This window comes from Talaromyces marneffei, chromosome 6 (genome assembly GCF_009556855.1).
Source record: "Talaromyces marneffei chromosome 6, complete sequence".
NCBI classification, from domain to species: domain Eukaryota; kingdom Fungi; phylum Ascomycota; class Eurotiomycetes; order Eurotiales; family Trichocomaceae; genus Talaromyces; species Talaromyces marneffei.
The window spans coordinates 1930361-1958087 of NC_072353.1; the positions used below are offsets into that span (position 1 = coordinate 1930361).

Below are 27727 nucleotides of genomic sequence, written 5' to 3' on the forward strand. Positions count from 1 at the left end.
TTCATGGTCGTCGTAAGAGCGAATCAATAGCAAGCTCAATCCAATCCACCAGACGGATGTCTTGCTCGACTTATAGAGGGCGAAAAGAACGAACAAGCCGGAAGAAGCAGTCGATAATTATAAAGCTTTTCCGGCGTCAGTGGCGAAAGATGAAATTGCCAAAGAACATCGTGAAGGCATGAGATTTTAGACATGAAAAAAGGAACGCAAGCTAAAGGAAAGGAAGATTAAGAGGCAGCTTAACCGCTCTTGGGGCCCTCCTTGGCTTCAACGGCAACCTCTTCACCCATAGCAGACATGACGGTAACGTTGACATCCTTGCCCTCCTCGGTGAAGAGCTTGTCGATTCTGTCACCAATTTCACCATCGGGCTTCTTGACGTCGTCCTTGGTGTTGCCAGCCTCGTCCATCAAGGAAAGGAAACCGTCATCGGTAACGTCGAGCTAAATCAAGAAGGATTGGGTTAGTCTGAGGGTCTTCCCTGTCATATTGTCGGGGCTATCACTTACAAGCTGGAATTCCTTACGGAAGACGTTGGGAACGTCCATGTTGTGGGTGGAGGGAGACAAATCTTCGAGCTTCTTGCCAGTGAAGATGTCGATAGCGACCAAGTGGACCTTGGCGTGACCGTGCTTTCCAGTCTTGGAGGTGGACATGTCGACGATCTTGCAGGGACGACCCTTGATCACAACGTAACCGTTCTTACGCAGAGCAGAGCACTGCATAGGGAAGGTAGCGGAGGCACCGGCATCGGCGCTCTCGAAGGTGTGCTCATGCTGTTAAGAAGGTTGGATATATTAGCAATCGTTCATAGCGAGCTGTGTTGAAGATATTGTGTATCATAGGCAGAAGAGGGGGAGTGAGATCGAGGCGGGGCTCTCAGATCGCAAAGTCGGCGCGGGGCAATGATGAACATACCTGGGCGTCGTCAGCCATGGTGAATGATGGATATGAAGAATTAGTTTGATGAAGTATAGAAAGTGAGTGATGGAGAGGAGGATGGCTGAGACAAAGAGCGCGTTAAGGGAGTGGAAGGGAGGAGGAAGGGAAAAAAAAGAAACAGACGAGTGATGGGGTGGGACGGGAAGCAAATTTGGGCAACCGAGAGCAAAAACTGTTTTCTTCGTTTTTTCTGTCCGCTAGTCCTCTTTGGGCATGAACCCCAGTGCCGTGGGCGGGGACGACTTCATTCTGACGGGCATCTGTATACATTCACCAATCCCCTTGGTTGTATTTAGAGTACCACTGCTCGGCCAATTCCTTCAATAATGGATCATATGAGCCTTTACAACAGCCCGCTCGTCAGTCGTTGTTAGCAAGGTCGATATGCCAGTTGTAACGAGGTTTCTACAAGTCAATGGAGATCTATCACTCCAATCTATGTAACCATGTCTGGAATCTCGTTTCTACATAGCAGCTAGGTAAAGCACTGAATCCGTTCCTGGGTTGTCGCCAATAGCTAGCTCATTGGATACATTTTCTTCAACATTCATGTCTCGGTACACCTGAGGCTATCAAGATGTTCATGTAACGTTGATGCATTGTTTTGAACTTCTTGAGGGAGACAGTCTACAATAACGAGCTTCATGTTCTAATGGCTCATGTTGTATCTAAAGAAGGTAAATAACTATCTCGCATAAGGCTGCTATCATAAATTTCATTTTCGAGCAAGCAACAAAAGTAAATGCCAGCTTTGCATGTGAGAGCTTCTTCAGGCAACAAGGCAACAAGGCATTGATCCTCAAAGGGCATAGCGTCCTGGTGTACTTGCCGTTGGTGTCCAGCTTGGCCATCCGGAGACAGCTGGGCTACCAACATTAGTTACCTACAACTCATTGATTACATATCTTAAGATAAGATAGACTTCATTATCGATTTTCTTCAAAGATACAAGGCTTGCCAATGACTTCGTAATATCAACAAACTGCTACACGCGCATCGCGTGGCCATTGAGGATGTGGCTTGATCGTCTCTCCAACCATTCTACACCATCATCAGGGACACCTCCGACGTTCACCAATCGACACCCTTCACCAAATCGCAGACCATCACGAACCCCTTCTCAGAGCTACCGACCGAGTCTGCACCCACGCTCCTCGTCGACATCCCTACTACTTACGCCTAATGACTCTACCGCTTCTTTACCAACCACTACTCGACATGTCTCCAATGGAACATCACAAAGATCAGTCTTCGTACGCACACCCCCAGGCGAGGTTGCTAATCCGCTGGAAGTCTTGAATAGTATTATTGGGAAGCAGACGACAGATAAGCCCATCGAAGCCTCTGCCGAAAAGCCAGCTGAGTTGGTTGAAGCTATCGACTTTGGAGATTTAAGTCTAGAGGAGTTTATGAGTCGCGGACAGGAATCCGGTGGTCTTTTGAGCAGCGAGGCCGGGGTTGGGACAATTGAACAATGTTAGTACCCTTTGATACATGTGAAAGGCGGTTGCTGACTAGGAATTACAGTTGCAGGAGATCAAGACAAGTTTCAAGAGCTACATAATGCTATTGCAGTGAGTACTTGTGATATAAGGCAGATGGATCATATTGACCGATTCAGGATTGTGATGAGGTACTCAAATCCGTGGAATCCTACCTTTCCGACTTTCAGACCGAGCTCGGCATCGTTTCTGCCGAAATCGAAACCCTTCAGACCCGATCAGTCCAATTAAATGCCAAGTTAGAAAACCGAAGGAATGTCGAACGGCTGCTTGGTCCCGCAGTCGAGGATATCAGCATATCTCCAAACGCAATTCGCACGATAACAGATGGTCTGATTGATGAAAAGTGGGCCAAAGCCCTTAGTGAGATTGAGGCTCGCAGTGCAAGCATTGAGAAATCAACTGGGTCACCACTAAAAGCTGTGGATGATGTCAAGCCACTTCTAGTCGAGTTGAAGAATAAGGTATGTCTGATGCTTTGGAGCTTCTCGGTCAGTTATTGATGAAGCTACAGGCAACAATTCGTATTCGTGATTATCTGGTCTCTCAGATCAAAGCTATGCGTTCACCAAATATGAATGCTCAATACATACAGCAACATCATTTGGTCAAATACAAAGATTTGTACTCTTTTCTAACCAGGACACACCCAACTCTTTCAGAAGAAATCACTCAAGCATATGTTAATACAATGAGGTGGTATTATCTGTCAAACTTTACTCGTTATAGCCAGGCTTTGGAGAAGTTAAAGCTCCATCCATCCGATACAAATAATGTTCTAGGTGGAGACCCGTCAGCGCAAAGAGGAGGGACGGGCCCAGGTGGTAGAGGTATTTCACATGATCCTTTCACTATTGGAAGACGTATCGATGTCTTGAAAACCGGCAATCCTATCGCTATCAGCTCATACATTGCTGAAGAAGATAAATCGGTACATGGATTTGAGGTGCCATTTCGACATTTCAATCTTGCTCTGGTTGACAATGTATCAGCTGAGTATTCTTTTTTGACAGAGATGTTTTCAGTGAGGTCATATCAGCAAATATCGCGAAAAGCAGCCGAAATCTTTGAGCCTGTCTTTGCACTCGGACAGACAGTCACAAAACATCTGGTTGAAAACACCACGGATTGCTTAGGTGTACTTTTGTGTGTACGACTGAACCAGCGTGCGGCGTTCGAGCTCCAACGGCGAAAGGTACCGGTTGCAGAATCTTACATCAATGGAATCAATATGCAGCTTTGGCCCCGATTTCAGAAAATCATGGACTTACACTGTGACTCTTTGAAACGCCTTGCCTCGGGCGCGGCCAGAAGCTCCGTATCAGCACTATCTCTAACAGACGATTCAAAACAATCGTCTGCCCCGCATTTCCTAACTCAACGTTTTGGTCAGCTTTTGCATGGCATCTTGTCTCTGAGCAGCGAAGGCGGTGATGACGAGCCGGTCTCGATCAGCCTTGGTCGGTTACGAGGCGAATTTGACGCATTATTGACCAAACTCAGTCGAGGATCTGGTGACCCAAAGCGACGAGAACGGTTCTTGTACAATAATTACTCTTTGATTTTGACTATAATAAGCGTATGTTGTGTCCGACTTTTTGAAAGATGTCTGCTAACTAACTTTGCTTGCAGGACACGGATGGCAAACTCGCAGCAGAACAGAAAGAGGTAAGTTGATTCTATTGATGTTATCGAAGATTGAAGCAACAGTGCTGATCTTTACTCAGCACTTTACGAAACAACTCAAGAATGCGTCGAAGCGCTAAACACACCTCATTTGTCTACATGAGTATATACATAAATAATACTTCATTTGTTCCTGAGGAGCATTGAATATAGAGCACGAGATACCATTAATTTCAATTAAACGCCATTGCCTCTTCTTTTCGTCATCTTCTCCTCGCATCCCATTCGACTTAGGGCAAGGCTTAAACGCATTAGCTGCGCCAATCTATGTGGCGACTCAGAGGAGTCACAGCCATGGGTCGCGTGGGCCATCCTCGTCAACCCTAACTTCCTAGGGAGATATAAAAACAAACTATCTGTTGAAATCATCAAAGAGCATCGGATCCCAAGACGAGTTTTGAAACAAATCTGTCATGTTAAGATCAAAATTCGTTGTAAAGAAGGACGATTCATCGGGCCATTGTAGTCCTTCAATGACTTCATTATTGGTATTAAGCATTGCCAGTATAGAGACGTCAGGGGGGGCTGATAGTGGCATCGTCTGGTCCTTCTTGGTATATTCGTGTAGTAGTAGGCTCAGAAAACGGATTGCATATTGTAACAGATATAGAGGAGGATTCATCGGGCTGTGGCATCTCGTTTTGCGGGGCAGCGGTAGTATTTTGCGAGTCTTGGAAAGTATCGATTTGGTAATTGCCGTTGTCCAAAGGATTACACGTAGGATGGTCTTTTCCATCACCTGGGAAGGTAGTTCTTCGTTTCTTGCTTCTCTCAAAATGGGTAGACTGTTCATTGTCTGATTGAAGGCGTTTCGAGCCAGAAGATTCTTGCCGCTGTATATTCAAGAGCAATATTGACAATGCTGTATGACAATGCCTTGCGATGTCCCATTGTCGGCACATGACCTGCAAGATACTGAGGCAATCACGAATTCTCTGGTACTTCATTAGCAATTAACTGGCAAATTAGATAGAAATGTGGCCATGACTTACTGGCATCCGTTGGAGATTGAGTGCTTGGAAGGTTGTTCCACCATTTATGAACATCGGACACAAGATACAAGACAGCACTTCGGCGAATCTCCCGACTGTGGGTGGACTTGTGAAACAATTCCAAGGCCCTACCAGTGAGTTTTCCATACGCGACAAAGCCTGCTAATGTGGCTTCTCGGTTCAGTGATGCTTCTCCAGAGGGACTCCGGGATGTCCATTTTGGATTACTTAGTACGCCATCTTGAAAACTATTACTGCCTGCCATTTCTGGAGCCTCAGCAGGGGGCGACAATGATGGGGCACAGCGAGGATTTCTTGGTGTATGAATTTCAGGAGATCCCGGTAGACATACATCAATATCAGAGTCCTGTATTCCAAGAGGCAGACCTAAAGCCTGACTTAGATACCTGTCAATGGCATAAAAGCACCAAAAGATGCGCTTTCGTAATTGACAGTCATGGGCGCTGAGCTGCTGATATCGGAAAGGACAACGATGAAATCCTGCGTGAAGAACGGCTCGTAGAATAGTTCCACCGAGCAGAGATGCATTACGAAGAGACATGCTAGCCACGAGATACAATTGTATAGCTAGAATAGCTTGCAAGGATAGTATGTCATGACGATTGAGAAGCACATTGGCTAGCTTGAGTGCATCAGCAGCAGATGTAATCTTTGCCCTTTGGGCAAGTTGCAGATCCGGTTGGAGGGTACTGGATATATTAAAAATACATTGGAAAATTGCGGACCAACAAACTCTATGATGTTCTGATACCGCCTTCGAGAGTTCATCGCCAGCGCTACCCTCTGAATAGAATGCTTCCATTGCATGTAAGAATGACGGCCCATGGAGAAATGGAAAAAGAGGATGCCATATCTTGAAATAAGTCATCATCAGCTGTCGTGCATCGTCTAGTCCTGGCGCTTCCCACACTGTGCTATTTGAGGATCATATGTCCATGTAGTCCGAGGTTCCACCGTTGCTTTGCTTTGTCTCCTGTTCGCATTAGAATTTGCGCGGGCAGAGCTTGGCGAACCAATTAATGTGTCCTCTGGAACTGGAAATTCCGGTGTTGGAGCTGTTTTCATCGATCCCAGACTTTGGGCAAATGCCCGGCGCACAGTATTCACGAAGAAGACGCCGCTTGAGCTTCCCACAAATTGGCTTTCATCGTTGGAATTGGCTGTTAGAGAGCCGACCTCCGATGTGCTGGGAATCAAATCTGGGGATTGCATCACGGGATACCACGGGTAAAGACTTAAGATGGGATATTATGTTGACCCTAAGGTCATTTGACAATCTCAGTCGTTTGCTGCGGAATCCATACGAGGTGTGTCGTAGCTCTGAAGTGTAGTTTTGAACACAGCATCATTCTTGAGTTTCAATTGCTTCGACCACGCACTGGCATGAATTATATCGGCCATGCCATAGCAGATGAAGTGAGTCAAAAAGATACTTAAGTTGAAGTCGAAGTGGGGATTTTGGGGAAAGCTTATTTCTGCCTGAGGCAACAACATCCAAATACCGTACAGTACATATGACAGTGAAATCATTCGGGATCTCCACCTTGCCTTCTTCCCTTCGCAATGCTTCTACAAACATCATTTCTAACATCCATATATCATCCGGTCAATTAAATAGGTACTAGATTGGTAGCTGTGGCAGCTATGGTAAAGTCACCAAAGGCCAAGGTATCTCGCATTACGACTGCTTGCAATCCGTGTCGCTCCCGGAAACAGAAGGCACGTATCATCATGTCGACGCGTCATGGGTTATATCGCTAATAACTGTTGTACAATTAGTGCAGTGGGAGAAGGTTTGTAAAAATGGTTCGTTGAAGAAATTAGATTTGTGGGCTAAAGATATTCAGGCCGAAATGCGAACAGTGTACCGAATACAACCGTACATGTGAATGGCCAGAGCAACTCAAACGGTACATGCGATTATGCTAATTATTCCCTGGTCAAACGCTAACGAGCAATAGAGGACCGGCCAAGGGCTATGTTGAAGCCTTAGAGCAACGCCTCTACGAGACGGAAGATGTATTACTCAAAGTGGTCTCTCAGCTGAATCAAGCACAACTGGCATCCATACTATCAACCCAGAGTTCATTTTCGACAGATGATGGATCTCAAGACAAGAGAAAGACTTCTCGTGTAACCCTACTACCTTCACGCAAACGAGGGGTGGAGTATTGGAAGTCGTTTCCCTTGCATGATGCCGAGAGTATACAGAGATGGCAACAAGACTATCATCGTAACCGATCGAATTTCAGTCCTAACCAGCATGAAGTAGAGGAGAGTAGTTTGCCACAGCCTGTTGCGCTTCTTTCATCAACAGGCGATAATAGCGTTGAAAATCAGTCAAGCTTGCAATCATCAAGGGATGACACGCTGTCTATGAATATCGAAAGAGACCAGGCTTCGTCTCCTATCATCGGAAACGACACCGGACGTAGGCCGCCGAGACCCAGAGCAAACCGTGTTCGATCTGCCAGGAAGCAAGATGAAAGCAACATGTCTCAACTGAGCTCATGGGAAGCTGCACCATCTAAGGAATTTCAACAGCAGTTTCTTTGGTAATAATACACTGACTTGGTTGGCTCTATCAGGGACGTATATAAGTTCTATCAACAGTCTATATACAGAGGTTTCTAGTCACCAGTCAGTTACGAGAAACCTCGCACATTCAAGCTTGGTGTTCTATACAACAGGACTCGTCTAAGCGACAACCCCCTTCGCTTTCAGATTTTGAATCCTCTCTTTGCCCAATCCGACTACACTCTCCAAAATTTCATCTGTGTGCTCGCCAAGCAGAGGTGGCGGAGAGCGAATGCTTGGGTCGGCATTGGAGTATTTGACGGGTGGGCTGAGAACTTTGATGGGGCCACACGATGGGTGGTCGATCTCTTGCACCATACCCCGGGCTTTGGCTGTTCAGACAGTCTCAGTATGACATCCAACGAATCAAGAAAGGACTATAATGGGCACAAAACGAAAGACTTACTGTGCTCATGGTTCAAAGTACCCAAAACATCATTTACAGCCGCGTATGGAAGACCAGATCCCTCGAGGATCTCCAGCCATTCTTGAGTTGTTCGTTTGGTTGTCTCAGCTTCGATAAGATCTTCCAGCTCTTTACGATTGCGTACACGTTCGTTATTGGTGACGTATTTGGGGTCTTTACTCCACTCGGACTTGCCGAGCTTCTCGCAAAGGATACCGAATAATCGATCGTTGGCTCCTCCTAGGAAGATATCTCCGTCTGAGGTTTTGAAGCCCTGGTATGGGACAACGGATGCTAGATAAAACTCGATTAATAAAGCGTCCAGTTTAGCAAACACAACAATGAATGTATTAAACATACGGTGGGCAGTCCCCCATCGACCGCTGTCTGGCTTCCCGCTGATTAGTACAGACTCTGCCATATTGGCGAGAGTTGCTGTCTGAACATCACTCAAACACACATCAAGATGCTGGCCTTCGCCTGTATTTGCACGGGCTAACAAAGCGGCCATGATAGAGTTGCACGCATACAACCCGGTCGTCAAATCGGTTACTGCTACGCCGACCTTGACTGGAGGACCGTCCCTCGAACCTGTCAAATGCATCAACCCAAACTCGGCTTCGACCATGACATCAAATCCGGGGCGATTGCTGTATGGGCCTGTTTGACCATAGCCTGTGATGCTGGCATATATTAAGCGGGGATTTAGTTTCCGTATGGACTCATAGTCCATGTTGTATTTCTTAAGGGAGCCGGGCAGATAGTTTTCAACGAGAACATCGCAATTTTTGGCGAGCTCGTGTAGGATCTCTACACCTTCTGGATGGGCGAATGATAAGCCCAGGGATTTTTTGTTCCGGTTTACCTAGATGTTTGAATGAGTTTGATGCGGGACCGGAAAGTTGCGCGGACATGTATCTTACAGAAAGATAATAAGCGCTCTCTCCTGGTCCTTCTCTACCGTCTTTGTACTCTGCGAATGGCGGACCCCATGCTCGTGTATCGTCTCCTCGTTCCGGGTGCTCGACTTTGATAATATCCGCCCTGTTGAAGGTATACAATTAGCCATGCTCTTTGGTCTATCGGTGGAAAGTCAGTTGGTACCCTAAATCACCGAGAATCTGCGTACAGTATGGCTGTTCGACAAATAAACCAATACGTATAAGCAAATGAATGTGAGCAATTTCGTAGAGGCTGAAGACTCACGCCAGCTAGAACCCGACTCATGTCCAACACCCGGACACCGGCCAGCGGGAGTTTGCTTTTTCCAGTTGAAGCTGCATTGTTGCTGGTAGAGGATGATATACCTCTCGATAATATTGGAGTCCTGTGCGATCTTGATCTGACGTTGGCGGTAGTATTTTGAGCTATTGGTGTAGCTGTATAGAATCTGAGTACTGAGGAGAAGGATCGTGTTTGCCTCGGTATTTGTTTGCTTAGCAACTGCCGGCGTAGCAGTGCTGGATTGATGCCGGACATGTTGTTATCGTGCGGTTAGTGACAATATCATAGCATATAGCTAAACGAACAAAAGTAAAAGAAACTTGATCAATTAATTCGAAAACAACTAATATTCTATGTACAATTTCTTGTGAAATGTGCCTGAAGGATGACTATGGGGCCCCACAAAGTTGGAGCTGCTGAGGACCCCACATGTTTGGATTCCTTGACATCTCCAACTTCAGCTCACTGCTCTTTTCTATGGCTCTCCACATTGTTTGCACGGTCACACGAAATGAGAAATCCTACAATCTGGTCGCCGAATCACGAGCGACACCACTTCCTTCGCTTTGGTCACCCAACCCCGACATCTCCCACCCACGGCCCCGGTACCGAGCCGGCCAGACCCCGGACTTTCCAGGTGCCAAAATTCCGTTGGGATCTAAGGTATCCTTGATACGCTCATTAAACTTCATCAAGGCATGATCGTTGAAATCATACGTCTTTGCGATCTGATCCATCAACACCAAATGTGTTCTGTACTCTCCATACCCCTTGGAAGCTGCCTCGTCAATCATAGCCCGCATACAGGCCAAAGCCTTCTTTCTCGAATCTGGGTCATCGCGATCAAAAACACATTCCACAATCAAATGCATTTCACGTAGTCCAACACAGAAAGCGGGGAATATGTCATGTCCGAATTCGGCTGCTCGGCTGCGCGCAATTCTCCAGAGTTCAGTTGCATCAGCGCCACGGACAGGCGAGACAGGGCTGAAGGCGATGTGGCCGCCGTTAGGGTACCAGTTCACCCACCGTAGTTCCTCGAAGTCGGGGATACCGGCAGCAATGTTGTCGCGAGACCAGAAGTAATCTGTCTTGGGCAGGGTAGCGGGATCGATACGACGTGCTCCGGGGATCTTTGAGAACTCCTTATGGATGATATCCAATTTGTATTGCCGGATTTCCTTCGGGCCGTATGACATGCCGTAGTAAAGCCAGGTGAATTCGCCGTAGTTGAGTTCTTTGCGCGCAATTTCGCGGACCAGTTCGTCGGACATTTGACCTTCGCCTTTGAAGTAACTGTTTCGTGGCTTGCCGCTGTAGGCGATAGCTTGGACGACGTGTCTGAGTTGGGCGACGTTTTCGAGGATGTTTCCGATTCGGAGAGGGCGGATGATGTCGACCTGTCCAGTCATCAGTATGATCTTGCTAAGCGTTGATGAAAGAGAGGTTGCTTACAAGAGGTGCGAGATCCAACTCGTTGGGGAAGGTATACAGCTAATTCATATCAGTAAAACAATCTAAATTTGTATGAAGTTGGTCACTTACATAACTCTCATAGCCACCAGGGTTAGGCATCAAGGTCATTCCGAGTTTGGTGACGATACCGTAGTTGGACTGAGAGAAAAGGCCACTAATAACAGTCAGCAGTCATATCAATATCAACCTGAAAGACACATACTCAGCCATTGGACCATATCCATAGGGAAAGATCTGCCAGCTAGAGCTATTCGCCATAGCACCCATGCCAGTACGGATGAGCTCGCCGGTTGGAAGGACGACTTCAAGGCCGGAATGGCAAGCCCAGTCTATACTAATATGTCAGTCACAGGTTGTCATAAGAGGTAGTTGTACACGCACGATCTCCGTAAACAGTGTATCCAATACCACGATCCAAGGTATTTCCAAGTACAGAGCCACCACCCAAATCCGGACAATCGATCCAAAGATGCTTGTAGCCGCGTCGCTGGATCTCCTCGTAAAGAGCATAAAAGGTCACACCGGGCTCTACCAAACAGGTATGGTCGACAGGATTGATGTCGAGGATCTTGTTCATGCGACGACCGAGATCGATGACCACTGATCCTCGAACGCGAGGTGCGGCGCCGCCGTATCCAACTACATACAAATACAATAAGCTTTGGTCGTGAAGGTGGAATTTGTAAGACTAAGAACTTACGGTTTCTGCCAATCGAGATAGGAAAGATTGGAACCTTGTACTTGTTGGCCCACAGCACAATCTTTTGTACTTCCTCTGTGCTGCCTGGATAAACGACAGCAGAGGCGACAAGCTCCTCCTCGTCCAAGACGTGCATGGCATCGTGAGTGTTGGGGTCTGTCGGTTAGTCAGCCATCGTTCCAAAACAATGAGGAAGAACGAAGTACTCACGCTCCATATACCACCCATCCTTCAACGGCTGATCATTCAATTCCACATTCTCCTTGCCCAATTGCTCAGACAATTCATCAATGGCTCTAAAGAAGGTGTTCTTCTCGACACCAGCTGGTATAGCAACGCCTCGTTTTCTGTCATTTTGCTGTTTTGTTTGAATGTCTAGGATCAAGGATTTTGCGAGGTGAGCTTTTTCGTAGAGTCGTGAGGGGATACCGGAATGTTTCTCTTCGAGGGTTGGGATTGCAGGGACTTGTTTGGAGGACATGGTTGAGGTATTTGGGGAGCCTATCTCAAGCTCCTAATTCATACAATATTTTGGGGTTTTTCGATAAAGCTGGCTTCAGGTGACAGAGGAAGTTCAAGTGAATTAATTATAATATAACAGTGGCCAACTCAGCCTTTTATTCAGCCAGCTCATCATTCTGAGGGTGGTGCTCGACGACGTACTACATTGTAATTTTACACACTAAGCACTGGATCCTGTTGAGTATGGAGTACTAGCTTGACAACAAAAGCTATGAACAACAGCAGATTAGGGCTGCCAACAAAATGTATTTCTCCGTAAAGACAGTGCGCGGGGTTACCCCAGACTCCGCCAGCCGTTATCTTATCGGTAATTTTCGGTATTCCAGTACACACCGCGAGTTTTAATGATCATAATGAGTCTCCGCGAAGAAATGGAATGGCCGAGGGGAAACATATGATTTATGTTATATCACTAGGGCCATGAATAGCATCTTGGCTTGTGCTAGTATATAGCTCAGACCTGGCTAGCGAGGTAGGAAAAGTCACTCGGCCTGATCTCCGAAGAATAGCTAAAGTGGAGATCAGAAATTTACTTCTTCTCAAGTATTCGGAATCGTCGTTATATATTGGAAGGAAGACCAACACGCCTGAGAACGGCCTTTTTGAACATCTTAGCACTAGCAAAACATCTCGCCAACATGATTAGTCAAGCAGAGTCTGGAGAAGTTGAGATTGTGGGAGATGGCATACCTAGTGGCAGCAGACTAAGATGTGGAGATGATTGTGAGGTACGTGCGACATTGGACATCAAGTCACCTATGTGCACGCGAGTGAACACAACCTCTTGTTCTTTCTATTATATGAGTGATTTAATCCATGATTCTTTTCTGAAGTTTCACTTCTAGAAATATTCAAGAGGCAATTGATTGTAAGCCTTTGAATTGAACAGTAGAAGCAGCAAGCAGCGGCAATACACAAACCCGACAGCAACAGCCGAAGCACTCGGAACCCGCACCGGCCGGTGTGTTCCTTATCCGAAGCCATAAATTTAACTAATCCCCATCTTCTTCTCAGCTTCCTACTTTCTTCTTTTCTTTTCTCTTTTTATAGATTTTGCATATTATAACATTCACAATGAAGGCCAGAATTGCAGGTCCTTCAGTTCTCCGTCCGCTATGGCGGCGAGAATTCTCCTCCTCGGCTTCCCGTCGAGCAATCAATAAAATCGTCCCCAGCGCTCAGGAAGCGATCAAGGACTTGAAAGGCTCGACTATGATTTTGGTCGGTGGTTTTGGGTTTTCCGGTGTTCCTTCCAGCTTGATTAATGCTGTGCGCGATCGCCCGGAGCTCAAGGACTTTACTGTCGTCTCCAACAATGCGGGCATGCCTGGTGTCGGCTTAGGTGAGTAATATTAATACAATGTCGGCGCAATTCTAAAACGCAGAAAACTCACAGATGTGTGTGTCTATAGGTCAACTCCTAGAAACTCGTCAGATTAGCAAAATGGTTGCTTCCTTCATCGGCGAAAACAAGGTCTTTGAGAAAATGTACCTGGAAGGCGATTTGGCCCTCGAGCTCACTCCTCAGGGCACAATTGCCGAGAAATGCGCTGCAGGTGCCGCTGGTGTCCCTGCTTTCTACACCCCTGCTGCTTATGGAACTATTAGTATGTATTCATTCATTCCTACTCTAATCCAAGACCTCTTAATTGACAATACCAGTTCAATCCGGTGAACTACCCGTGCGCTACAACAAGGACGGCTCCGTCGCCGAGATGTCAAAGCCCAAGGAATCCCGCGAATTTAACGGAAAACAATACATTTTGGAAGAATCTTACTTTGCCGACTACGCATTCGTCCGTGTAGCCAAGGCCGACAAGCTCGGTAACTGTCAATTCCGCAAGGCTCAGAACAACTTCAACGAGGCCATGGCAAAGAACGCCAAGGTTACCTTCGTTGAAGCCGATGAAATCGTTGAAGTTGGCCAGCTCGCACCTGAAGAAATTCATTTGCAGGGTATCTACGTCAGCAAGGTCATCAAGAGCACTGAAGAGAAGAAGATTGAGAAACTCACTTTCGCCAAAGATCCCAACGATCTGCTCCAAGCTGGTATGCGGAACAGTTCCCTCAATTTGTTGATGGTTGTGCATTGAGAGCTAATTGAAAAATAGGTAACGGCGATGCCGCTGCCAGACGTGAACGTATTGTCAAGCGTGCCGCCAAGGAATTCGAGGATGGCATGTACGTCAACTTGGGTATCGGTATGCCTCTTGTCGCTCCTGCTTTCTTGCCCGAGGGCATTGAGGTTGTTCTCCAGTCTGAAAACGGTATCTTGGGTCTCGGTGGATATCCTCGCCCTGGTGAGGAGGACCCTGATTTGATCAACCCCGGCAAGGAAACCGTCACTCTTGCATCTGGTGCTTCTGTCTTTGGTTCCCACGAGAGTTTCGGTATGATTCGCTCTGGCCGTATTGATCTTACAATGCTTGGAGCTTTGCAAGTCAGCCAGTATGGTGGTATGTAGTTGTTACCTCCTTAGATCTTGAATCTATGCTAATCTATATTTCAGATCTCGCCAATTTTATGCTTCCCGGAAAGGTCAAGGGTGTCGGCGGTGCCATGGATCTCGTCGCAAACCCCAGCAAAACCCGCGTTGTCGTTACCATGGAGCACGTTGACAGGAAAGGAAACCCCAAGATTCTTGAAGAATGCTCATTCCCTCTTACTGGACCTCTCTGCGTGTGGAAGATCATTACTGACCTCGCTGTGTTCAACGTCCACCCTACCGAAGGTCTTACTTTGGTGGAAGTTGCTGAGGGCTCGACTGTTGAGGAGGTCAAGAGCAAGACTGCTGCTCCTTTCAAGGTTGCTGAGAACTTGGGAACCTTTTAAAATCTATATACCTTTTGGTTTGACTTAGTTTATATGTACATATTCATGATTAGGAATGGTTGAATAAAAATAATACATCAATCCATACACAATGTAGCTAATACATAACTAACAGCTCTTCTTGAAACATCGCGGTATTGACCCCACAGATTGACCAGGGGGTATATATAGTTCTCCACATGAAGTATGCTCGCATCAGCTGACGATTGGCCGAAGTATAGTTGTCGTGTACAATACGAAACAATACATGATACCTACATATAATACCGTCTTAATAAAGTAGTTTCCTCCATCTTCTCTCTTTTGTCTTCATGCTTTACATCCATCTTCCACGACTAAACAATTCTTTCAAAAATAGCTCCGAATTTGGAACCTCACCATCGATTGCATAGTTGCGTTTGACATATCTGCACAACGCATATATGCTCACCAAAGTCGGTCGAGAGGTCTTACGCAAGACCCCCCACGATGTCGTGGTTCTGTCTGCCGTGAGAAGTCCGATCACTCGCGCCTTCAAGGGCGGATTCAAAGATCTATGGCCGGAGGAAATTCTGATGCCGGTATGGTTTTCATTTACACATCCTACACGCTCATTTATATCCGTTGCTAAACTATAACAGGTCATGCAAGCAGCCGTGCAAAGAGCCAAAATCCAACCCGGCGATGTAAACGACGTCCTCATTGGAAACGTACTCGCAGAACTCGGCTTCGCAAAAACAGGTCGCATGGCTCTGAATGCTGCCGGATTTCCGAACTCGACTACTTTTCATACCACTAATCGACAATGCTCTAGTGGCTTGCAGGCTATTACGCACATTTCTCATGCCATCATGGTTGGACAGATTGATGTTGGTATGGGTGGTGGTGTGGAGAGTATGACGCGGTGGTATACGACTCGTGGTATCCCCGTTGATGTTTCGCCTACATTGAAGAATTCTCCTATCAAGGATGCTAGGGATTGCATTATGCCTATGGGATTCACGTCCGAGAATGTTGCTGAGCGTTATGGTGTTTCTCGCCAGGAGCAAGATGAGTATGCTGCGGAAAGTCAGCGACGGGCTAGCGTAGCCCAGAAGAGTGGGCTGTTTGAGAAGGAGATTATTCCGATCAATGCTCGGTGGATCGATGAAGAGACTAAAGAGGAGGGGGAGAGACTTATTTCTCTTGATGAGGGTATTCGTCATGGAGTGAATTATGAAAAGCTTGCTAAGCTCAAGCCTGCATTTAAAGAGAATGGTGGAAGTACGGCTGGTAACTCGTGAGTATTCATTCCTGATAACCTCTGTTTCAGCTGTCTGACTCCGTCTATAGTTCGCAGATTTCAGATGGCGCATCATCTGTCATCCTTGCACGACGCTCATGGGCTGAGGAGCGCGGCTTGAAGCCCATCGGACGATTCGTCGGTACCCAAATAGCCGGCAACGCACCCGATGAGATGGGCATCTCACCCGTCTACGCCATTCCTCAACTCCTCAAATTCACAGGCATCGAGCAAAAGGATATCGACGTTTTCGAGATCAACGAGGCATTTGCTAGTCAAACCATATATATTTTGAGGAAACTCGGCTTAGACCCTGCAAAGGTTAACCCCCTAGGTGGTGCTATTGCTCTGGGACATCCTGTTGGCGCGACAGGTGGTCGGCAAACTGCTACACTGTTTGCTCAGTTGGAGAGACAGGATAAGGAGTTGGGAATTGTGTCTATGTGTGCAAGGTATGTTGTATTCTTTTCTTACCAATTGTGGCGCTGACTCTAATCCTTTGTTACGTACAGTACTGGTATCGGTGTGGCATCGCTTTTCATCCGAGAGTAATCAATTCTCTGTGAAAACGGTTGATCTCGAATATCTAATTCAGCTTGCGGAGAAGCAACCATCGGTGAAGCCGAAGCCGAAGCCGAAGCACCCAGCCCCGCAAATTGGACTGTAAACAAACCCCACAACTGTTGTTGTACATAGCTAGAAAATTGATTTGAATAATTTATTATCATAAAACACAACGGTCAGAGAACTACTAGATAATCAGCTAGGACAGCTAACTTACTTCTTCTTGAGAAATGTAAATACCAATTCCGTTTTTGTATCGAAAACTAATGCATATTGAAGGATAACGAAGCTGATAAGATTCCCTCCCCGCACGCTGCAGCCCCACAAGATGGGGCAATATATGTAGTAATGAGGGAAATTTGGAGAAGCTGGTATTCGTATTTCGGTATTGTATGAACAATGCAATCAGCTTTGTTTGTAGCAGGGAATTGCTCAAAATGAAACATTTATCTGATGATTCTAGTAGACTGAAACTATTCTAGGTAGAAGATGTCTCTCAGCGTGTAAGCGTCAGTATTATGAAGAGATGGATAGTCAAATGTTGTGAGCCAAAAGTGTATGGTACCTGGTCCTACTAGAGTAGAATGAAACGGCCCGCATTTACCCCAAGAATACAGTCAGCGTAGTTAATGTGGGTAGCGATTCTAGTGAAGCTATCGTAGACTCCAACATTCGTCCCTTCTTTCCTTTCGTCTAGACAACACCAGCACAGCGAATCAACATGTCGTCTACACTGATAAATCGTGTAATTAGGGCCGGAAAATGGCACTACGCGCCTACAAAGGCGTCTGCCCTGTCAATTCCTCGCCATGCTCAATTCACTCCAGCTTCTAACGCATTGCAAAAATACGTACGACAACAACAAACTCGCACAATGGGTTCAGTCAGTGCTATCGATTCTGCTATTTTCAGAACACTTTTTGGCACAGAAGAGATTCGACAGGTTCGCACTCTCCCCAATCTTCTTTTGTAAATGTATCTAATGAAATAGAAAAGATATTCAACGACGAGTCCTACATCAAACGTTGCGTTGACGCTGAAACAGCCCTGGCCCGCGCCCAATCCAAATGCAACGTAATCCCCAGCCAAATCGGTGCAGAAGTCACCCAAAATGCAGTCGCATCCAAACTTGACTTGGAGCGACTACGCCACGAAACTGAGATTGTCGGCTACCCAATCTTGCCGCTTGTGCGACAATTGAGTGCGCTCTGCGGCGAAGAGGCCGGTAAATATGTGCATTGGGGAGCCACGACGCAGGATATCATGGATTTGGCGAGTGTGTTGCAGATGAAGGATGGTCTTGTGGTTGTTGAGCGCTTGTTGAGAGATGTCATCAAGACGCTGAGGGAGCTTTCGGAGAAGTATAGGGATACGCCCATGGCGGGAAGGACACATTTGCAACATGCTTTGCCAGTTACGTTTGGTTACAAGTGTGCTGTTTGGTTGTCCGGTTTCCAGCGCCATTTGGAGCGTCTTCAGCAGTTGAAGGATAGGGCTTTGATGGCCCAGTTTGGTGGTGCGGCTGGTTCGTTGGCGTCTCTGGGTGACGGGGATGATGGACTTCGTGTCCGGAAGGCTTTGGCGGAGGAGTTGGGTTTAACTGACCCATCAATTACGTGGCATGTTGCTCGAGATGGCGTTGCGGAAATTACAAACTTTTTGGCTCTTCTCGGTGGATCAATGGGAAAACTGGCGTTGGATATTATCATCATGAGCTCGAATGAGTTGGGTGAAGTATCGGAACCCTTTGTGCCTCACCGCGGCGCTTCTTCGACGATGCCTCAGAAACGAAACCCCATCTCTAGTGAAGTCATCTTGGCTGCGTCCAAGATTCTACGTTCTAATGCCGGATTAGTTCTTGATGGAATGGTATCGGACTTTGAGCGTGCGTCGGGTCCCTGGCATTTGGAGTGGGTTGCTGTGCCTGAAAGCTTTGTGATTGCCGTGGGCGCCTTGTTCCAGACTCATTTCGCGCTTTCGGGTCTTGCAGTCAACACTAAGCAGATGTTGGACAATCTACATTCTACCCGTGGCCTGATTGTTGCTGAGGCTGTCATGATGGGCATGGCTCCGTATGTTGGACGCCAGACGGCGCACGACATTGTATACGAAGCTTGCCGGAACAGTATTGAGCAGGACAAGTCTCTCCTGGATTGTCTGTTGCTCAAGGACGAGGTTACGTCTAAGATGAGCAGTGAAAAGCTTGAGTCATTGTGCAATCCTGAAAATTATCTGGGTGCTGCACCGAAGATGGTGGATGATGTGTTGGCTGTCAAGGATTTGTAATTAGTTACACATAACTATCTGACTACAAAATAGATGTAAATACAATGAATTTTGGCTAGATAAAATCTGCTCCGTGAGAAATCTTGTGCACCATCCGCAACATACCCGCATTAACTTAGTTAACAGCGACGCTTTTCTGGCAGTAGTTACCCCGTAGAGCGACAAAATTGACAAAGAATTAGGGCAAATAGTGTGGGCCCCACATGCACTCCTTCCCCAGACTCAGACGTCCTGTCTCTACTAGGGGAGAACATCAACTGGTGATGGCCCCACTATAGCTCCAACAACTCTCCAGAACCGATCATCATTCTGCTGGGCACAGGCCTGTGGTGCTCAGCTCCTTACTACAGTGTGATGGAGATGGTTCCTCTGAGCTGGGGGTTCAAGTGGGAGGGAGGGACGGGGGCTGACCACTCAGTAGATGACTTACTATGTCAAGCCTTGAAGAGGTCATAAAGACTTGAAAACCAACCGCCCGCTCATATCATCACTCTATACCAACTAGTACTCAGTACTTGAACCACACTCTGAGGCATTGCATTCTATATTGATACCCCTATCTGCTTCACACTAGCACAATGGTTGCCGCCACACTACCACCCGTCAAAGAACGGAAACCTATCAAGGACCTCCAAAAAGTCTTCCATTATACCGATACACAATCACGAAAACCGACTCGTGATAATGACCCCTACGAATACCAGGCTGGATGGGGCAACCGCTTCCAGTCCGAGGTGATCCCCGGCACACTACCTGCTGGCCAGAACAACCCCCAAGAGGTTCGCTTTGGCCTGTATACAGAGGGCATCACGTATTCTGCATTTGCTGCTCCTCGACATGCCAACTTTAGCACTTATATGTACCGTGTCCGTCCGGCGGCTGCTCACAGTAAGTCTTCCTTCATCCGAAGAAATGTCTGTCATATTGACTGTTCTAGATGGCTACAAGACCAACATCGAGACCAAAGCCCATATCGAGAACTGCTTCCTCTCTATCAACCCCAAAGTCGAGACGCTCTCTGAACAAGCTGAATGGGCGCCATTCCCTCTTCCTGCCGAAACCGAAACAATTGACTTTGTCGATGGACTACACACGTTGGGAGGCAGCGGTGATCCTAACCTCCGAGAGGGCATTGCATTGTACGTCTTTATGATCAATGCTAGTATGGACCATCGCGCGTTCTGTAACCTTGATGGAGATTTCTTGCTTGTTGCGCAACACGGAAATCTGGATATACAGACAGAGTTCGGCAAGATCTTCTTGCAGCCAGGCGAGATCTGCGTGATTCAACGAGGCGTGCGATTTTCCATTCGTCTGGGTCCAGGACACAAGGAGGCCCGTGGTTATATCACCGAGATCTGGGGCTCGATATGGGAGTTGCCTGACCTTGGACCCTTGGGAGGCCATGGTCTAGCCAACCCTCGTGACTTTTTGTACCCGGTTGCATGCATCGATGATAACTTGCATGAGAGCTGGACTATTGTCAACAAGTCGAATGGAAAATACAACTCCCTTAGCCAAGATCATACACCATATGACTTGGTAGCATGGCATGGTAATGTCGTCCCATACAAGGTATTACCCCTTTCCCTGAGGTGAACACATGCAATGATATGAATGCTGACTGGCGCAGTACGACCTGACAAAATTCTCATCTCAAAACTCAACCTCCATCGACCACACTGACCCATCAGTCAACTGTGTTTTGACAGCCAAGTCCCGCGACCCAAACACATCATTAGTTGACTTCCTCTGGTTCGGACCCCGATGGGATGTCGCATCAAACACCTTCCGGTTACCATATTTCCATCGCAACTCGGCCACAGAGTTCCTAGCCAGTTTGTATGGCAATGGATTGGGTCGATCTGACGATTTCTTGCCTGGTGGTGGCAGTGTGGAGGTTAGTCATACGCCACATGGAGGGTTCAGCGAGGGTTACCAGTTTGAGATGCGTGTCCAAGAAAATGAGCCTCGACGGATCCTTGAGAGTAAGTCCTCTGCTTCTTTCAATTAACTTGATGTCATAACATACTAACAATATTATAGATCAAATGACTATCATGGTTGAAAGCAGTCGTAGCTTCCTCTTTACAGAATATGCGCGAGGCGGATGTGGCACTTTCCACAACCAAGGAACAGACCCTAAAATCTGGGACGTTCTTCCGGTTAGTCCAATCCCATACAATCTTACTGCATAAGTTATTGATTTGGCTAATATGATATGGATTATAGGACAAGTTCTCCGCCTATCCCGGAATCCAGGATATTCTAGCCCAGGTCAAGGCCGATAAAGTGGCCAGGAAAGAGCGTCAGGAAATCTACTACAATGACGACAGACTGGCTGAGCTGATCAAGCCAGCGCAGAGCCAGACCGCCAACAGCGACATCGGTGTTGAGACAAAAGATGGCGTGGTTGAGCCTGTTGTCTCCACTGCAGATACTACTGCTGCTACTACCAACGATGTAGAGGCGAAAGACAGCGTGATTGAGCCTGTTGTCTCCACTACAGATACTACTGCTACTGCCAAGGATGTTGAGGCGAAAGACCACGTTGAGTCGGTTGTCTCCACTGCAGATACTTCTGCTCCTACCACCGGTGTTGAGCCCAAAGAGAGCGTTGTTCATGTTGAGACGGTTGTCTCCACTGCAGCTACCAACGGTGTTGAGAGTGATTGATTGCTTTACTTGTATCTGGATAGTTAACGATAGTTCGATATGATGACACATTTCAATACTATTTTCTTCCTACTCCGTAGAACGTAGTATGGAGCAAGATGCTCGGTGTGTGCTGCTCCGGAGTGAAAGAGGCCGGGGAGAAACCAATAACTCCGGGGAGAAGGCCTCGCCACGTGAACATTATCTTTTTTTTATTCCATGGGATTCATCCAGCTTAGCTCTTCAGATGAAATTGACTGCTCCGTACAAATAGGATATAATACCCGGTGGCCCAGGGTCAGGCTTGGGTATTTGCAGGGATGCCATATCTCTGCAAGTTCATTCGTCGACCTTGTGTATCTATTAGATTTACCCCATGGGGTCGCCACCCTGTCCAGACCAATCGCCATGAGGCATACGCACCTAGTTAGTAGTTCGGAGTCCGGGCCATTAACCCTATGTATTAATAATGCATATAATATTTCACTGAATGACTCGTCTGACTTGTAAACTTTGGGTACTTGTGAGAAAGACCCCGTGAGCGCCACGCCTCAATTCGGCACTTGAGGGGTTGGTAGAATTCCCGATTTTGCTCTGCATACTTAATACGCAGTTCTATTGCTGCACTTCATTGGATTTAGAGCTTCAAGCATATGCAACGCACTCTTACTCCAGACCCCAGACTTCAATGGAACTGAGATTGATAGTAAAAATTGATTGGTTTCTGAGATCTACAAGAGAACGTGTCAGTGCTTGTAATAAAATACCATCGTAATACACCAAATCCACTTTGTACTGGCTGCGATTGGCCAGATCCACAATTGCATCGTCTCGAGAACGCAATGCTCCATAAATACCACACTCGGCAATCCCCTCACAGGCCCAAGTGCCGCTCTAACTGCGCCTGCTGCTTCAAATCTGGAAATCCATTACCTCCATTGTAAATGGATCTGACTGCTTGCTTCCTTTAATTAACAGCACGACTATACAGACGCCACCATTTTTATCCTTTATTTGGTAGTTGCACGACTCCACACTGACACGCATTGCATCTCCTCCGCATTTTCCAATGCCCTCCCGCTTGCATTTTTTTCTCTCCGCAACACCACCACCTCGCAGTGCCAGTCGAATCTCTCTAGGTCGCCATGGTCTTGAGAAAATGTGAAATCTGCGACCGAAAGTTCAAAAAGACTGAACATTACAAACGTCATGAGCGGTCTCGTATGTCCCCCGCATATATCACAGGGGGAGAAAAAAACTGACAATAGTAGATACCAAGGAGCGTCCGTATGAATGCACCGTTTGCCACAAAAAATTCTCTCGCAGGTGAGACTTGGACTCTTTCTAGGCTACTAATAGCAAGCTTATCTCGAAAATGCACAGTGACGTCCTGAGTCGCCATGCAAAAGGCCATATACAAAATGCGAATGGCCCCACAAACATCGCCAACGCTGCAAAGAATACCACAGCAACCACTACTACTACGACGACAACAACAACAACACCCCCAACAACCGCTGCTGATGCAGTCGGTCCTATAACGTCTGCCACGCCAATGATCCCGGATGCCTCCGATCTGGGCACTAACCTTCAGATTCCGGCAGATCCTAATCATATACAAGAAGAGCAACGGCGCATGTCATTAGTGAACTTGCATTCGACTGCTGCACACAACCACCAAGACAATGACGCACAGCATCACTTTATCAATACTTCTGGCGCCCCTGGGACGGCCAACAATCGAGCGTCTGTCCCCGTTTTCCCGCCAACGCCGCGAGACGTTCAGATTACGCCTCCAGGCGGACTCTCGTCTAACCTAGATTTCCTCGCGGATATCTCCGCACACCAACCGCGTACGGAACCGGAGATTAATGCCATGATGATAGACGAACAGAATACAGCTTACTTTGCCTGGGGGGATGTCTCTGCCCTTGATTCTGTGGAGCAACAACAGCAAACCCAACGCCCAATTGCCTTTGATCCGATGCCGAATGAGATGCTGCAACTGTGGCTGGAACCACGAGCAGATAGTGTTTCGCATCACAGTTCCTCGATTGATTTTATACGGAATATGAACTTTATGGGGGAGAATTTCATCTCCCCCGGAAGACGCGATAGTCGCTCAATGGACCCGAACAAGGCTGCCGATGATATTCCCAATGAGCGTTTTACACGTGTTGAGCGCAGTTGGGTGGCGCCTGCCAACTTGGTGGGACGCCTGATCAATAACCTCTGGCAAGATGTTTCATGCTATGAATCTGATAATCTTTTTTCAATCCTGCCATGGCAATCTATGAGCCCATCAACCGGCAACTATTCCGGTAGCAGGTTTGGCCTGGATGAAGAATGCCGATCACAGCTACAACATGCTTTTGGCTTATCACTTGCTTCCATAGGAAGTATCACATCTGCTACTCCTAATGACGCCTTATCTCCAACGGCGTCGACAACAGGTTCGGGATCAATCCCAACTTTCCCTCCAGCCGAGATTTTGGATATGGCACTTGATCTATATTTCCGACACTTCCATCCCTTGGTACCGTTTGTCCATTTACCGACTTTTTGCGCGAAAAAGACCAAAACCCCTCTCCTCTTCGTCATGTGTCAGATCGGAATGATCATTCTCGGCACCAAGGGCACTACTAGCTTCGTTTCGAAGACGTTCACCTGCTCGTTGGAGAGGATAAGTTCGGAACTAGCCAAATGTGCCATTGGGAATGAGACGTCGACAGGAGTTGTTTCTACCTTTGCCGCGGCTTTACTTATGCTTAATCTAGCTGCTCTGACTGGCGTAAGTCTTTTCGCAATTGATGCTCTGAATACATACTAAACCTCGCTATATAGGAGAAATCGCATATACAGCAATCCCAGATGCTTTATATCAACCTCATGTCGGTAAGGAATACTATATGCGAGTGGAATTGATAAATTAGCATGACTGACAGAGATAGATCGCCCAACGACATGGACTTTTCACCGCTGGCGAAGGTCAATCGGTAGACATGTCTCTATTTGAGGCAGTCCCAGATCTTGAAATGAGATGGAAAGCATGGAGCAGGGTAGAGTCAACCAAACGGTATGTCGCCCATGGCTCGAAGGTCAATGACACTGTCTAATTAGAATAGTCTTATCGTCGGGCTTTTATTGCTTGACTCGTGGTTTTCGTCGTTCCTCTCCACAAGTCCGATAATCGCACCAGACTCGGTTCAGATTGTGCTCCCATGCCATGAATCACTTTTCCAAGCCAATTCTTCCTCTCGCTGGATGCAACATATCCGTGGCGGCAAACGAATCATCACCTCCATTGTCAAGTCGCCGTCCGAAACAACCGCCCTACCGGTCCTCGACATACCAGTCGACGAGTTTTGTATGCACGGACTGCTTGCGATGCTCCAATTGCGCCTGTCAGAGGCATATCATCGTATTCTCTTCAAGAGGCCCAGCTACCCGTTCGCTCCCTGCCACACGTATGCCATGGATGGTCGAGCTCGATGTTTGACATCTTTGCAAGTGCAACTTATGAACACATACAGCGAATCACTTTCACGGATGAATCCGAATTGCATCGTCATGTGGCATCACATGTGCATGGATCTGACAGCAGATATTCAAATCTTCGAACTGGCCGCTGGTCGTAATGGGGCAGCTCCCGCTCGAAAAGCTCTCGACGACATTGCAGCATGGGCTCAGACACCAGCTGCTCGTCGCGCGTGTCTGCATGCAGCACAAATCTTCAAAGCAATATCAAACCGCAGGGCATCTGATGATACGATGTTCCACTCCGTCCACGCCTTGTTCTCAGCTGCTCTTATACTAGGGTTGTACATCTACATGGTCCCACGTTCCGCAGAAACGCAAGCAGGCGCCACATCAATTGAACTGCTAGATGACATTGACTGGCAACAAGTCGGCACAGAAGGGTTCACAAGTTTCATGGAACCACATGGTAGTCCATCGTCGCGAACAATGGACGACCAAGCTATCAATTTCATTCGACATGGTGGTACGATCTATATCCGTGGCGTCCCGCATCAGGGCGGTTATCAGTCCGCGCGACGGATATTGTTGGATTATGGCGGCTTGCTCAAGGATACGGGGAAATGGAGCGTGCGCAAGTTTTCTTACGTGCTTCATATTATGAGTGATGTTTTGATGGATGTTGATTGAGCGGCCGATATGAGATGATGAAATATGAGTTATACGACACATGATTCGAGACGCAGATCTGGAATACAGATTCCCCGATTTCTACAGAGGCAGTCAAGCATCTTTGAAGAGGGACCCCGCCATAAGGCTTCACATGGATACAGTGTCCATACCGCCAAACCCAAGGCATTCACTCCCTTGACCACTTTCTGTGTGGCGAACTCCGCCCCGACAGTCAGGACTGAAATTCACGCAGCGACCGCGTTGGTTCATAACCATTCTGCGTGTGGGGGGCCCTAAAGAGGCAAACTTTGTGGATATATAGTGGTTTTGTACATATGACTTTATGACAAGATTCAATGACATTATTTACACATCTATGTTTACTATATATCTCATTCAAAACTGGGAGGCTATCGATACAGCAACCCCTCCACCATCTCCCCAATAGCCAACGAACTCGTCAACCCAGGAGACTCAATCCCCAATAAATTCACAAACCCTTCAAACCCATCTTCTTTGACAATCACAAAATCCTGAAACCCTTTGCCCGCCGTGTTCGCGCTCCCCTGGCCTAGTTTTGGTCTAATACCGCAATAATCAATCTCGATAGCATCAACGTCAATGGCAGGTAAGTAGCGTCGAATTTCGGGAAGGGCTTGTTCCAGGCGTGCCGGTGACGGTTTGTAGTCTGTTGGGTCGGAGGTCCATTCTACGTCTGGCCCGAAACGGATTCTGTTGCCCATGTCTAACGTCAAATGTGTCCCTAGACCGCCGTGACCGGGTACGGGGGCCGGGTAGATTAGTGTTGATGGTTTGGGGCGTGAGGCGCCGTAGGAGAAATATGTCCCCTTGGCGTAGAAGGGTTGTCGATGCCGAGAAGGTGGGAGGATCATGTTGTTTATATGACAGGCGTAGAGGCCCGCGGAGTTGATAATTGTTTCTGCCGTTATCGATGATTCTTCACCATTTTCGCCCGGCGATGAGGCAAAAATCTCATATCCACCCTTCCCACTATCAATCGGCTCAATACGTGTAACCTCCGTCTGGAAAGCAATATCACCTCCCAAATTCTCAAAATCGCCTTCAAGGGAGGCCATCAATGAATGAACATCCACTATTCCCGTTGTGGGGGACTCAACTATCCCGGCCTCAGCCCGCACATCGGGCTCTATGCGCGCCGCTTCTTCTTGACTGACGAACCGAGTCGGGACGCCGATTTTCTGTGCGTGTTCGTGCACATTCAGACATGCCTGCCATTCAACATCGTTCTGGGCCACGACCCATTTCTTTGTGTTCCTGTGTGGGATTTGTTTTTCGGCGCAGTAGGCGTAGAGTTTGTTTTTGCCGGAGATGCAAAGGCGGGTTTTGAGGGAGTCGGCGGGGTAGTATATGCCTGCATGGATGACCTGTATTCTGTCAGTCTAGATATAGTGCAAGGGAGTGGGCGATGGAAGCATACCTCTGAATTTCGACTACTCGTTTCCGTGCCTACAGCGTCATGTTTCTCAAGTAAGATCGTGCTCGTGCCTTCTCGTGCGGCGAGTTGGCGGGCAATCGCGAGACCGACGACTCCGCCGCCAATTACCTGTTTGATGCCTCCGTGTCAGTATGATAAATAGAAAATAATGTAGAGACTAAAGTTAACCAACCGCATGAGTAAAGTCTGCATTGTGCTTTCGATTGGTTGAGAAGGCGTGGGATTGTTGACGTCTGTGTTGGAGATGTTGGAGATGTCGGAGTTGTTTGCGGGGAGCGGCCAGGGCCATTGATCGGTTATGCTGGCGCTAGACTGCTAGTTGAAGGTCTATGTTTCAGATTATTATGATCAACGACTTATTTGAGTGTGGAAATGTATATAATCATCAACAATTGTCGAACTCGTGAAGAATAAGTTGTTGTTGGTCTTGGTCAAGATCACTCCAGTCTGCCGGA

At 47.3% G+C, this 27727-nt stretch overlaps 12 protein-coding genes across 12 annotated transcripts; 7 read left to right on the plus strand and 5 right to left on the minus strand.

The window, feature by feature from the left end:
- Positions 1–239: 239 nt before the first annotated feature.
- On the minus strand, positions 240–936 carry EYB26_008203 (uncharacterized protein; the record flags this gene model as incomplete). Its single annotated transcript, XM_054267460.1, has 3 exons — positions 240–443; positions 510–776; positions 919–936. 3 exons carry the CDS (start codon positions 934–936, stop codon positions 240–242), a joined length of 489 nt encoding a protein of 162 aa, XP_054123435.1.
- Positions 937–1955: 1019 nt separating this feature from the next.
- On the plus strand, positions 1956–4210 carry EYB26_008204 (uncharacterized protein; the record flags this gene model as incomplete). Its single annotated transcript, XM_054267461.1, has 6 exons — positions 1956–2418; positions 2470–2516; positions 2564–2908; positions 2959–4023; positions 4077–4112; positions 4172–4210. The coding sequence occupies 6 exons, from the start codon at positions 1956–1958 to the stop codon at positions 4208–4210; spliced, it is 1995 nt and encodes a 664-aa protein (XP_054123436.1).
- Positions 4211–5054: 844 nt separating this feature from the next.
- On the minus strand, positions 5055–6355 carry EYB26_008205 (uncharacterized protein; the record flags this gene model as incomplete). Its single annotated transcript, XM_054267462.1, has 3 exons — positions 5055–5065; positions 5123–6052; positions 6157–6355. The coding sequence occupies 3 exons, from the start codon at positions 6353–6355 to the stop codon at positions 5055–5057; spliced, it is 1140 nt and encodes a 379-aa protein (XP_054123437.1).
- Positions 6356–6787: 432 nt separating this feature from the next.
- Positions 6788–7702, plus strand: EYB26_008206 (uncharacterized protein; the record flags this gene model as incomplete). Its single annotated transcript, XM_054267463.1, has 4 exons — positions 6788–6862; positions 6923–6936; positions 6991–7053; positions 7105–7702. The coding sequence occupies 4 exons, from the start codon at positions 6788–6790 to the stop codon at positions 7700–7702; spliced, it is 750 nt and encodes a 249-aa protein (XP_054123438.1).
- A 138-nt stretch (positions 7703–7840) lies between these two features.
- Positions 7841–9605, minus strand: EYB26_008207 (uncharacterized protein; the record flags this gene model as incomplete). The annotated part of the gene is made up of 6 exons (XM_054267464.1): positions 7841–8052; positions 8127–8420; positions 8487–8991; positions 9050–9170; positions 9231–9262; positions 9333–9605. 6 exons carry the CDS (start codon positions 9603–9605, stop codon positions 7841–7843), a joined length of 1437 nt encoding a protein of 478 aa, XP_054123439.1.
- A 266-nt stretch (positions 9606–9871) lies between these two features.
- Positions 9872–12007, minus strand: EYB26_008208 (uncharacterized protein; the record flags this gene model as incomplete). The annotated part of the gene is made up of 7 exons (XM_054267465.1): positions 9872–10750; positions 10806–10844; positions 10896–10980; positions 11029–11155; positions 11208–11465; positions 11527–11682; positions 11737–12007. 7 exons carry the CDS (start codon positions 12005–12007, stop codon positions 9872–9874), a joined length of 1815 nt encoding a protein of 604 aa, XP_054123440.1.
- A 1115-nt stretch (positions 12008–13122) lies between these two features.
- Positions 13123–14880, plus strand: EYB26_008209 (uncharacterized protein; the record flags this gene model as incomplete). The annotated part of the gene is made up of 5 exons (XM_054267466.1): positions 13123–13390; positions 13461–13655; positions 13711–14097; positions 14160–14504; positions 14558–14880. The coding sequence occupies 5 exons, from the start codon at positions 13123–13125 to the stop codon at positions 14878–14880; spliced, it is 1518 nt and encodes a 505-aa protein (XP_054123441.1).
- Positions 14881–15302: 422 nt separating this feature from the next.
- On the plus strand, positions 15303–16693 carry EYB26_008210 (uncharacterized protein; the record flags this gene model as incomplete). Its single annotated transcript, XM_054267467.1, has 4 exons — positions 15303–15440; positions 15501–16138; positions 16192–16593; positions 16654–16693. The coding sequence occupies 4 exons, from the start codon at positions 15303–15305 to the stop codon at positions 16691–16693; spliced, it is 1218 nt and encodes a 405-aa protein (XP_054123442.1).
- Positions 16694–17426: 733 nt separating this feature from the next.
- EYB26_008211 (uncharacterized protein) lies at positions 17427–18991 on the plus strand (the record flags this gene model as incomplete). The annotated part of the gene is made up of 2 exons (XM_054267468.1): positions 17427–17648; positions 17702–18991. 2 exons carry the CDS (start codon positions 17427–17429, stop codon positions 18989–18991), a joined length of 1512 nt encoding a protein of 503 aa, XP_054123443.1.
- A 578-nt stretch (positions 18992–19569) lies between these two features.
- Positions 19570–21667, plus strand: EYB26_008212 (uncharacterized protein; the record flags this gene model as incomplete). Its single annotated transcript, XM_054267469.1, has 5 exons — positions 19570–19879; positions 19929–20566; positions 20625–20979; positions 21038–21156; positions 21224–21667. 5 exons carry the CDS (start codon positions 19570–19572, stop codon positions 21665–21667), a joined length of 1866 nt encoding a protein of 621 aa, XP_054123444.1.
- Positions 21668–22791: 1124 nt separating this feature from the next.
- On the plus strand, positions 22792–25813 carry EYB26_008213 (uncharacterized protein; the record flags this gene model as incomplete). Its single annotated transcript, XM_054267470.1, has 6 exons — positions 22792–22867; positions 22918–22972; positions 23030–24437; positions 24491–24541; positions 24598–24722; positions 24772–25813. The coding sequence occupies 6 exons, from the start codon at positions 22792–22794 to the stop codon at positions 25811–25813; spliced, it is 2757 nt and encodes a 918-aa protein (XP_054123445.1).
- A 392-nt stretch (positions 25814–26205) lies between these two features.
- Positions 26206–27561, minus strand: EYB26_008214 (uncharacterized protein; the record flags this gene model as incomplete). The annotated part of the gene is made up of 3 exons (XM_054267471.1): positions 26206–27201; positions 27255–27380; positions 27445–27561. The coding sequence occupies 3 exons, from the start codon at positions 27559–27561 to the stop codon at positions 26206–26208; spliced, it is 1239 nt and encodes a 412-aa protein (XP_054123446.1).
- Positions 27562–27727: the final 166 nt, after the last annotated feature.